Source organism: Thalassophryne amazonica, chromosome 10, assembly GCF_902500255.1.
Source record: "Thalassophryne amazonica chromosome 10, fThaAma1.1, whole genome shotgun sequence".
Classification (NCBI taxonomy): domain Eukaryota; kingdom Metazoa; phylum Chordata; class Actinopteri; order Batrachoidiformes; family Batrachoididae; genus Thalassophryne; species Thalassophryne amazonica.
The window spans coordinates 105,933,018-105,945,653 of record NC_047112.1 but is presented as its reverse complement, the minus strand read 5'-3'; the positions used below and the strand labels follow the sequence as shown (position 1 = coordinate 105,945,653).

Sequence of the window (12,636 nt, the reverse complement as noted above, 5' to 3'; positions counted from 1 at the left end):
TTCAACTCTCACCTCCGGGAGAGAGATCCCAGATCCCAGGGGAGGTTGGAGACATGGAGTCCGAGTGGACCATGTTCTCCACCTCCATTGTCGATGCAGCTGCTCGTAGCTGTGGTCGCAAGGTCTCTGGTGCCTGTCGCGGCGGCAATCCCCGAACCCGGTGGTGGACACCGGAAGTAAGGGATGCCATCAAGCTGAAGAAGGAGTCCTAATTATCTTTGTTGGTAGGTGGGACCCCAGAGGCAGCTGACAGGTACCGGCAGGCCAAGCGTGCCGCAGCCCGTGCGGCCGCAGAGGCAAAAACTCGGGTCTGGGAGGAGTTCGGGGAGGCTATGGAGGAGGACTATCGGTCGGCCTCGAAGAGATTCTGGCAAACCGTCTGACGCCTCAGGACGCGGAAGCAGCTCTCCACCAGCACTGTTTACGGTGCGGGTGGGGAGCTGCTGACCCTGACTGGGGATGTTGTCGGGCAGTGGAAGGAGTACTTCGAGGATCTCCTCAATCCCATCGTCACGTCTTCCGAAGAGGAAGCAGAGACTGGGGACTCAGAGGCGGACTCATCCATTACCCAGGCCGAAGTCACCGAGGTGGTTAGAAAGCTCCTCAGTGGCAAGGCTCCTGGGGTGGATGAAATCCGTCCTGAGTACCTTAAGTCTCTGGATGTTGTGGGGCTGTCTTGGCTGACACGCCTCTGCAACATCGCATGGCGATCGGGGACAGTGCCTCTGGATTGGCAGACCGGGGTGGTGGTCCCTCTGTTTAAGAAGGGGGACCAGAGGGTGTGTTCCAACTATAGGGGGATCACACTCCTCAGCCTCCCAGGTAAGGTCTATTCCAGAGTACTGGAAAGGAGAATTCGACCGATGGTTGAACCTCAGATTCAGGAGGAGCAGTGTGGTTTTCGTCCTGGTGGCGGCACACTGGACCAGCTCTACACACTCCATCGGGTGCTCGAGGGTTCATGGGAGTTTGCCCAACCAGTCCACATGTGTTTTGTGGATCTGGAGAAGGCATTCGACCGTGTCCCTCGGCGCACCCTGTGGGGAGTGCTCCAGGAGTACGGGGTCCTTTGCTAAGGGCTATCCGGTCCCTGTATGACCGCAGCAGGAGCTTGGTTCGCTGTCGATGTGGTTCTGTTGGCTTCATCAAATCAGGACCTTCAGTGTGCACTGGGGCGGTTTGCAGCCGAGTGTGAAGCGCCCGGGATGAAAATCAGCACCTCCAAATCCGAGGCCATGGTTCTCGACCGGAAAAAGGTGCTTTGCCCTCTTCAGGTCGGTGGAGTGTCCTCGCCTCAAGTGGAGGAGTTTAAGTATCTCGGGGTCTTGTTCATGAGTGAGGGACGGATGGAGCGTGAGATCGATAGACGGATCGGTGCAGCATCTGCAGTGATGCGGTCGCTGTATTGGACCGTCGTGGTGAAGAGAGAGCTGAGTAGGGGGGCAAAGCTCTCGATTTACCGATCGATCTACGTTCCAATCCTCACCTATGGTCATGAGATTTGGCTCATGACCAAAAGAACGAGATCGCGAGTACTAGCGGCCGAGATGAGTTTCCTCCGCAGGGTGGCTGGGCGCTCCCTTAGAGATAGGGTGAGGAGCTCGGTCACTCGGGAGGAGCTCAGAGTCGAGCCGCTGCTCCTCCACGTCGAAAGGAGTCAGTTGAGGTGGCTCGGGCATCTTTTCCGGATGCCCACTGGGAGGAGGCCCCCGGGGAAGACCCAGGACACGCTGGAGGGACTACATCTCTCGGCTGGCTTGGGAACGCCTTGGGGTTCCCCCGGAGGAGCTGGAGGAGGTGTGTGTGGATCGGGAGGTCTGGGCGGCTTTGCTTGAGCTGCTGCCCCCGCGACCCGACTCCAGATAAAGCGGAAGAAAATGGATGGAAGGATGGATGTTTGGCTAAGACGCCTGTGTGAAGCTAATTTATTTGCAAGAATCCCCCGCAAAGTCCCTCTGTTAAATAAAAGACGTGCAGAAGAGGTTACAATTTGCCAAAGAACACATCAACTGGCCTAAAGAGAAATGGAGGAATATTTTGTGGACTGATGAGAGTAAAATTGTTCTTTTTGGGTCCAAGGGCCGCAGACAGTTTGTGAGACGACCCCCAAACTCTGAATTCAAGCCACAGTTCACAGTGAAGACAGTGAAGCATGGTGGTGCAAGCATCATGATATGGGCATGTTTCTCCTACTATTGTGTTGGGCCTATATATCGCATACCAGGTATCATGGATCAGTTTGGATATGTCAAAATACTTGAAGAGGTCATGTTGCCTTATGCTGAAGAGGACATGCCCTTGAAATGGGTGTTTCAACAAGACAATGACCCCAAGCACACAAGTTAATGAGCAAAATCTTGGTTCCACACCAACAAAATTAATGCCTCGCAGATGTGAAGAAATCATGAAAAACTGTGGTTATACAACTAAATACTAGTTTAGTGATTCACAGGATTGCTAAAAAAGCAGTTTGAACATAATAGTTTTGAGTTTGTAGCATCAACAACAGATGCTACTATTATTGTGAACACCCCCTTTTCTACTTTTTTTTTTTCTTCTTTTACTAATAGACCAATTTCATAGCCTTAAGAGTGTGCATATCATGAATGCTTGGTCTTGTTGGATTTGTGAGACTCTACTGAATCTACTGGTACCTTGTTTCCCATGTAACAATAAGAAATATACTGAAAACCTGGATTAATCTTTTTACTCTCATAGCACTACTATTATTCTGAACACTACTGTAGATAGCATGACAGCGACTGCTTGGTTTTTCAAAACATCTTCACATGAATTCAGATACCAAGACAGTTTGACAAAGAAATAAAACCACCACACGAGAACCCAGAGCAGGAAGACGTTTGGTGTTTAAAAATCTCCATTTAATTTGTGGATATGAAGACAGGAAGCACTTTACAGCTGTAATTCAACATACAGTGACCATAAAATCTGAGGTGTGAGAGGAAGACTGGCAGTGCTGAGCCTCAGGAGGTGTGAACATTCCAAAGAGTTGTTCTGATGAGCAACAAAGCTCAGAAAACAGAAGAGGATGACAAACCCTGTCTGGAAACAAAGGTAGGAGGGAGGAAGAGAAGGTGTCCAGCATTCGTCCATAGAAGGATCCAGACGGTGGCCTCCGTGTCACCTCAGGCCATCATTTTCACAGCCAGTCAGTAGAAAAGAAAAACCCATTAAGTACCATTCAAAGAGGTCCAGGAACAAATACTAAAAACCAGATCTGCACCAGGCTCCAGCTGAAGAAACTCTGTCCACGTGCTCAAGTCTGCTTCAGTACCTATGATCATTCTGCTGCAGAATTACTTGAAAACAAACAAACAAAAAACTTTACACACAGCTCGAGTAAATGAGGAAAGTGTAGAAAATACTGTGTGTAAAGACAGGCTGTCAGAAAGGTCTGAGTGGCACAAAGAGTCTTTGTAAAAGACGCTCTGAGATCCTGTCTTGGCAAAGGGACAGCGCTGTAATTACAACGTTTGTCAAAGCATATAAAACAATACAGCTGCAGCAAAAAACCGTCACACCAGTGCAGGAAAAAGGTAATTAGATAAAAACTCCAAAGAACTGTACAAGGTTGCTCTCCTGTGATAAGACACAATTTCACTCCTCACAAGCGGTCCGGCATGCGGCCTTGGCGTCGCTGCTCGCCTTCACACATACGCTCCTAAAGCCGCGTGGAACTCCGTCAGGCACTGCACGAGCTGCTGAAACTTTGGCCTCTCCTCGGGGTCCAGAGCCCAGCAACACGCCATTACTGCAAAGCTGCAAATCAAAAAGCAATGATTAACAAGCAAGCAAGAAACTGCAGAGCGCCACAAAACCACGTAACACGTGGGCGAGAAGTGTGTGTGTGTGTCTCTTAGACACAAATACATCAATGGTAGTCATCTCAAGATGTACCCTTTTTTAAAACAAGACTTTCTCTGATGCATATATCTGAGTGAACAGATAAATTAATCTCGTGCTTTCCTGTTTGCTAATAAAAAATAAATCTCATCTTGTAACTCGTCATCAAATTAAAAGGGCATACAATGAGAACAAACTGATGAGACACTTGTGAACTTTGATGCACCAAATCAATACAGTAAACAGTACTGGCAGTGTTCCATAGACATTAGTGAGATACACCAAGTCTCAACCTCTGGCCATGAAATACAAGGCTGACCCAGAATTGGAAAAAACTGCTGTTCCTTGAATATCCAATTGAGCCTCTGAGACAAAGATTGAACTCTTTGGCGTGAATGCCAGGTGTCATGTTTGAAGGAAACCAGATACCATCCCTGCAGTGAAGCATGGTGGTGGACAACTCTGCAAATGTTCTTTGTGGTCCAACCAGAACTCAGACCTGAATCTGATTGAGCATCTCTGGAGAGATCTGAAAATGTCTGTGCACCAACGCTCCCCATCCAACCTGATGGAGCTTAAGAGGTGCTGCAAAGAGGAATGGGCAAAACTGCCCAAAGATAGCTGCACCAAGCTTGTGGCATCATATTCAAGAAGATTTAAAACTGTAATTGCTACCAAAGGTGCATCAATAGAGTACTGAGCAAAGGGTGTGAATAGTTACGTACACGTGATTTCTTAGTTGTTTTTTTTAAATAAATTTGCAAAAACGTCAATAAAACTTTATGTTGTCATTATAGGGTGTTGTGAGTAGAATTTTGAGGGAAAAATGAATATACTCCATTTTGGAATAAGGTTGTAACATGACAAAATGTAGAAAAGTGAAGCACTTTGAATACTTTCTGGATGCACCATATAAAATATTGGGGATTTTTTTCCTTTACTTTCTTTGAAAAGCATAAAGTACATCCTGTACTAAACTGATAGACTTATGAGGACCAACTTGTCAACAAATACAAAATACAGTATTTACAAATATATATTATGGGATTACAGTTTACAAATTCACTCATGAAAAATAACTTGGGTATCTAAACTTGGATGAGATGTAAGCTGCATACTGGTGCCACATTTGAATTTTCAGCAAAACAGTAAAATTAAGACCCCTGTGCCATCTCTGAGTCAGAAACAACACTGTAACGACACACTGGCAGTCACTCAGCTCTTTGTTGAACAAAATAAAATATAGGAACATTTTTCAGTCATGTGTCTTATGTCTTTTTAAATCCACCTGAATATCTTCTAGTACTTGAATAGGTTTAGATGATGCTTCCCTCAACATTAAAGTCACTGAATGGGGATCTCTTTTTAAAAAATGTAGGCGTGAAGGTGGAACTTTGTGACCAGTGAGTCGCTACATGCAGCACTGCAAAAATAAACTGGCATGGCAGCCAGTGTTGGTCCACTCTGCCTTCACTGGGCATGTGTCATTTCTGAGCATCAGCAGTGATTCATCGATTATCACCTGGTTTCTGCTTAAAACTTCACTCCAGTCATCATCTATCTCAGTCACAGATGGCTGAAGCTTTTGTACAACAATCATTTCCACATAAATTCAGCATATTTCACAATAAAAGACGGTGGACCAGTCAGAGCACCACAGCAGCACGTCTGAGTCTGATGTGCTGCTGCTGCGTTTACGTCATTTCGGAGCGTCAGCAGTGACTTAGTGATTATAGCCTCGTTTCTGCTCAAAACGGCCTTGTTTCTGCTTAAAACTGACTTTAGAATGATGTAGGAGGTTTTATTTTGTCATCTGAAGGTTAATAATCATATTATTCCCTTTGATCTCTTTGGGTGTAGAAAGTCAGACTCAGTCAGTCTCAGACGCATGTGCAGTGAAGGCACAGTGAAGACAGGTCGGACCAATTTTTAGAGGGGATCGTTCAGTCGGTGACACCGGTATAAATGGCTGATACAGACATCTGCAAAAATACTGTATATCGCTGCCGATAATCAGCCCAGCTGATATCGGTCGACCCCTAATATATATATATATGCAGTATGCTGTGTGGGTGAGGTACTGTGAGTCTACGTACAGTTCATCTGGACAATTGATTGGTTGTGCTATTCTGTAGCCATCCTTGAGGTAAGCAGACATCTCGAAGGGATCAATGTCGACATAGGGGGTCTGTCCCAGAGTCATCAGTTCCCACAGGGTGACGCCAAAGGCCCACTGTGGACACAACATGTTAACAACACTGAGACGGGCTCCACAGTGCCAACTATCCATGTGTCATTCACAAGTTACATGATAAACAGACCAACATTTCTTTCCACAGTTCAAAAAGCCAACGTTGCAGATATGAATTTAACTACAAAATGTTCCCCAGAAACAATACAAGGAAGCAATGTTGAACATTTATACTGAATATAAAGTGTTGCAAAATAGGTTGAGAGACTAAAAATAAAATGGGGTGGTATGTTAAAGTCGAGTTTGTGTTCTTGCTCCTGCCAGGCCACTGTGCCATGTGTTACGCTGACCTTTGCTGTGAACTCCCAAGAAGAACAAGGAATAGACGCATTTCCGTCACAGTTGTAAGAGTTAGTAATACAATAAATTCAGTGGACTGGGGTTGCAACCAAAAAGATTAGACAAACTGAGCAAAGACAACATCTGAACAGTCAAATAAAAAATGAGTCACTGTGTGTCATCACCTCTGTTGGAATGACACAAGACCTTGAATGGAAGTGAACGTCATGGCAGACAAAACTGACTGTACACTTCCCATCCATAGTCTGTAAGTGCTGGCAGATGGTTTCGTTTATTTGCATGCTCCATACTCAAGTGCACAGGCAGCCATGATGTTACGCAGTTCTAGGTATTCGTCTGGACTTCCCCTCAAGATAAGCTGGCTGTTTATGCCAGCTTCTCTTCAGTACAAGTGGTGATTGCCACAAAGCTCCATGACCATAAGAGGAATGTGGAGGGGTGGAGGTGCCATCTGCCTGTGTAGACTCCCTAAAGATCTTTTAAGCCTCCAGACTGTCTCCACAGCTTTCCCTCTATTATTCTCAGACAGGAAAGAGGGAACACGCTGCCATGGACACCATCAACAGGTTCCTCAGAATGCTGTGAATGCAACTGCTGCCATTTCCTGCTTTGAGATCTATGTCACACAGACACTAATATTTACCCTCTCTTAAAACAGAGACACTGGGACCTGTCTTGACAATCTATGGTCTAAAGTGCATAGTGCAACTGCATTTGGGGTGTGCTGAACTCCACTTTACTACTTACACAACATGTAATCTGAGTGCAAAGTGGGGCACAGGGTGAAAAGTGGATTTAGTCAATTAACCATTGATGTGTTGTGGGCACGCCCCCAACTGGCCTATTGCTATTTAGATGGTGAATTCAGGGGTGAGAGGATTTCTAGCAAGGGTAACCCAAGTGGGTTGAAATTCAAATCGTTTCCAGACAGTGCAAATTTTGATCACATTGGCAACATTATGAATCCCTTATTTAAATGCTAAGGAATAAATTATAGTGGCGCCAAAGAAAATTATTTTTATGACTTAAATATTAAAAGCGCTCTGAGAGCACAATATCCGCTGCTGGCAAATGCTGCTTTGGTACAAGCACTTGCAACATTCTGAAAACATTTCAAGGAACTGTACAAAGTTCTCAGAAATTCCTCCAAAAAATGTGAGAGAAGTTGATTTCAGAATGCAGGCACTAACGCATGAAGATGGCAGTGACTACGTTTGTTAATCAAGAGCCATAACTCTGTGTTAATCATGTACAATATTACCATATGCATAACAAGGATTTGTACCAAGTTACATGAAATTCATCCTAAAAGTGTGACAGGAGTTGACTTCAGAATACTTATACCCAGTGGTGGGCACACTTCCAATAATCCTATAACAGATAATTATCAAGGATAATGTTTTCATTATCGGATTATCTTTTTAGATAACTTTAAAAACCATCATCGGACTAATTATCTTCCGTTGAATTGCCGACCGATAACTTTTAGACCGATAACGTAGTAAACCAAGCTGAACAGTGAAAAACATTTTCAAAACTTAAAACAGTTGAGACCTACCCATTAAAAGTTTCCTAACAGGTATATTGTTCTACCCTCTGCGAACAGAAGAGAGCTGTTTTCAGAAGTAACCACTCTATCCTTTGTAGGTAAAAGAGAACTGGTAACCCCCCCCCCCAAAAAAATCATTTCCTTTAACACCATACTGATATAACCGCAATATCACCCAAGTCATTCAGAGGCATACATTTTTAACTTATGGTTCAAATTTTAACTTACTCATTTTGGACAAGTTATTTAAAATTACTGTCATGTCTGAAGTTTTATAAAGTGAAAATATCAGATATATGTTTTCGTTTTAAAGTAATGTGCTAATTTTTAAGGTTTTGTGAGCACATGCTGTGCCCGGCCGGCAGCAATGCATTATGGGTAGCATAGGGTAATCTCAGACGTTCACGACAGGACAAATGCATTTCAGACACTCTGTTCAGGCTCCACGGACAACAGCATTAAACTCTAGTGCCTAAAACTCTCGTGAATATATTCTCTGGGTTTATAGACGTTATTGTATTTGCATTTAAATTCCACGCATCTTAAATGTAGCAGACGGATTATCTTACAATTTTACAAATTAAGTTTAAAAACAAAACAACAAAAAACATTACAAGACAGCTCTGCGGTTGGATGCTTTGTAGCTCTTCAGCAGCAGGAGGTGGTCGTGAGGTGTTAAAGCTTGTTACTCCACTACACGATGCAGGACGCGCGATTAACCTGAAACTCATGAAAAATCATCTGAAAAATGGCCAAAACACGCACAGTGTAAAGCCAACATTTATGTGTATTTATTATGTATTAATTCAGAACTGACAATTGTTAACCTTGTCCTTTGTTTTATCTATGTTTTTATTATTGCATTTTAACCTGTGAAGTGCTTTGTGACTTACCGTATTTTCCGGACTATAAGTCGCACCGGAGTATAAGTCGCACCAGCCACTTTATCCATTATAAAGAAAAATAAACCATAAATAAGTCGCACCGGAGTATAAGTCGCACCAGCCACTTTATCCATTATAAAGAAAAATAAACCATAAATAAGGTCCACTGGACTATAAGTCCCATGGACATACAGGTATGTTAACATGAAAAGTTCAGATGATAATATTGTGACGGCTACCGTTTTCGGATGCATATTTCACCAGTCGCAACTTGTAATCTGCAGAGTATGATTTTCTTTTTGGTAGCATTTTTTCGGGCCTTCTCCGTTGTCTTGTTATGTTATCAGTAACGTTAACATTTTTATTTTTCTATGGTAGTCAGAAGTCGCAGGAACAGTCACACAAGCCTCGAGTGCCCTCTCGTGAGCTGCATTTTACCTACGGATATGTTTGTATTTTGCGGACCACATTGCGAGCCGAACCATGCAGCACCTACCTGCGCAGCTCATGACCACCCAGCGGTGTCGATCCAGCTCCTTCCAAGTGCAGACGCTAATCCTCCGCCGTCGCTCAGTGCTCCCATGCAGCTCTCAGCATCAACTCTGCTCACACTGATATCCAAGGGTTGAAGCTGTTTTGTTAGCCGTCCCGGAATAAACACCATGTTCGTCTGCTTCAAACGCTTTTCACAATCATCGACGCCAGCTCCTTCCAAGTGCACACGCTAATCCTCCGCCGTCGCTCACCCAATGCTCCCACGCAGCTCTCAGCGTCAACTTAAACACTCTGCTCACATTGATATCCAAGGGTTGAAGCTGTTCTGTTTGCCATGCCGGAATAACAGCAAGCACCGTGTTCGTCAGCTTCACACGCTGTGGGTGAGGTGAGGAATACGCATCCAAAGTTCTGTTCTCTGATTGGTTATCGCGACCAGCGTGAACTATAGGATGGCCGTCATACTACAGTGCCCATGATGCATTGCATTTCCTTTTCCGGTGGCCATTTTAAAACATAGATCGACTCTGTCACGTAAAATTGTTTTGTTACAGTAAATTAATTGAGATCCTACCGGTATATTTTTCATTTATAAGTCGCACCGGAGTATAGGTCGCACCCCCGGCCAAAACATGTAAAAAAGTGCGACTTATAGTCCGGAAAATACGGTATGTCTGTGAAAGGCACTATATAAATAAATTTACTTACTTACTAATACTGAGTGCACGTTTTTCAACATCATAAAACGTACGCACATCATCAAACATTCTCTCCACATGCAAAACATTTTGCGATGACACTTCCAGGGCGCCGTAAAAATGCCTGTTTTTACAAATAAAAATGGAATATTTTACAAAAGCACATTTATCTTTAAACCAACACACATCACATTAACGTGTTGGTTTACATAATGAATGACTGAACCAATCAGTGTTTAGCAGAGGCACTTTTACCCAGAATGCTTTGCAGTCTGTGTTTGTTACAAAACCTCAGAATTAGTGCATTATTCAACATTAAAAGATATATGTTATATTTTAACTTTGTACAATTGACAGAATTGACATTAATGGAGTTATTCTATCAGTATTTTCACAAAACCATAAGTTAGTATGACTATTTTTCAAGACCTCCGCCTGAAGGGAGCATTGCAATTAGTAGAGAGCTCATTTTGTGAGTGCTCTCAGGATTCTTCAGTGCAGCTTCCTACTGGGAGCAGCATGGCCAAATATGGAAATACTGGCTCATTCTTTGGGTCTTTTGTCGCTTTTGATGATTTCAAAAGCGATCGTGTTAAAAGTCAATTTCAGCTTCTTAGTAACTGCATGTGTACCCGAGTCAATACTGGAGTTTATCGATTATCTGTAACTTCCGATACATTTTTGGGTGGTTTATTGGTTTATCTTTATCAAAGATAACTTTTCAGTTATCTGATTATCTGTTATCGAAGTTAATTTTTTGGTTATCTGTGCCCACCACTGCTTATACCCTTAGAGGGAGAGACAGACAGACAGACAGACTTGAGGACTGACTGACTGACAGAAAGAAAGAAGTCGCCATAACATAATCCCCCTTCGGGCACTTGGCCAACGGGGCATAAAAACCCAAAGGCCAACCAGCTTGAAGCTCATAAATGTAGGAATATTGTGATACTTATCGAATATCTCATGTCTAAAGCATCATATTGTATCGCGTTTTCAGAAAAAATATGACAAAAACTGCACATCCCATGTTTGAGGGGGATTTTTTTGTAGTAGCACTAAAGTTAGGTCTATACATTGCACACTCTGCTAAATGAAAGTAGAATCATTAAGCCATGGGCCAACATGGTCCCGCATGCACAACGCCCCCCACCATCCTATAAATTTGGTAGCATTAGAAAGCTTAGGATGTCTAAATTACAAAAAATAACTGGTAACAGTAAAAATACTGGGCCTATCTGCTTAATGAGAAAAAAAAACTTCATCAAAATCCATCAATATTAAGCCAGAGTGCATGTAGCTGATGGTACATTTAGAAACTTCTGGTTTATTTTACAGTTGAAAGGCTTCAAGTTTCCAAAAAGTTCCAAGTTTTCTCTTACAACCCCTGGCAATAATTATGGAATCACCAGCCTCGGAGGATGTTCATTCAGTTGTTTAATTTTGTAGAAAAAAAGCAGATCATAGACATGACACAAAACTAAAGTCATTTGAAATGGCAACTTTCTGGCTTTAAGAAACACTATAAGAAATCAGGGAAAAAAATTGTGGCAGTCAGTAACGGTTACTTTTTTAGACCAAGCAGAGGGAAAAAAATATGGACTCACTCAATTCTGAGGAATAAATTATGGAATCACCCTGTAAATTTTCATCCCCAAAACTAACACCTGCATCAAATCAGATCTGCTCATTAGTCTGCATCTAAAAAGGAGTGATCACACCTTGGAGAGCTGTTGCACCAAGTGGACTGACATGAATCATGGCTCCAACACGAGAGATGTCAATTGAAACAAAGGAGAGGATTATCAAACTCTTAAAAGAGGGTAAATCATCACACAATGTTGCAAAAGACGTTGGTTGTTCACAGTCAGCTGTGTCTAAACTCTGGACCAAATACAAACAACATGGGAAAGTTGTTAAAGGCAAACATACTGGTAGACCAAGGAAGACATTAAAGTGTCAAGAAAGAAAACTTAAAGCAATATATCTCAAAAATCGAAAATGCACAACAAAACAAATGAACGAATGGGAGGAAAGTGGAGTCAACGTCTGTGACCGAACTGTAAGAAACCGCCTAAAGGAAATGGGATTTACATACAGAAAAGCTAAATGAAAGCCATCATTAACACCTAAACAGAAAAAAACAAGGTTACAATGGGCTAAGGAAAAGCAATCGTGGACTGTGGATGACTGGATGAAAGTCATATTCAGTGATGAATCTCGAATCTGCCTTGGGCAAGGTGATGATGCTGGAACTTTTGTTTGGTGCCGTTCCAATGAGATTTATAAAGATGAATGTGGAAATTTACATGTTCTCTTCAGACAGTCATTGATGATATGGAGCTGCATGTCAGGTAAAGGCACTGGGGAGATGGCTGTCATTACATCATCAATAAATGCACAAGTTTACGTTGATATTTTGGACACTTATCCCATCAATTGAAAGGATGTTTGGGGATGATGAAATCATTTTTCAAGATGATAATGCATCTTGCCATAGAGCAAAAACTGTGAAAACAATCCTTGCAAAAAGACAGAGTCAATGTCATGGCCTGCAAATAGTCCGGATCTTAATCCAAATGAAAATCTTTGGTG

At 42.9% G+C, this 12,636-nt stretch overlaps 1 protein-coding gene across 1 annotated transcript in view; it reads right to left on the bottom strand.

Annotated features, from left to right (window-relative positions):
* Positions 1-2,865: 2,865 nt before the first annotated feature.
* ryk (receptor like tyrosine kinase) overlaps positions 2,866-12,636 on the bottom strand; it is a 203,943-nt gene continuing 194,172 nt past the window's right edge. Inside the window, exons 15-16 of the mRNA XM_034180694.1 lie at positions 5,961-6,097; positions 2,866-3,780 (exon numbers count right to left, since the gene is read on the bottom strand). Coding sequence (XP_034036585.1) covers positions 3,669-3,780; positions 5,961-6,097 — 249 coding nt within the window. The 3' untranslated portion in view covers positions 2,866-3,668. The remainder of the gene's footprint in view (positions 3,781-5,960; positions 6,098-12,636) is intronic.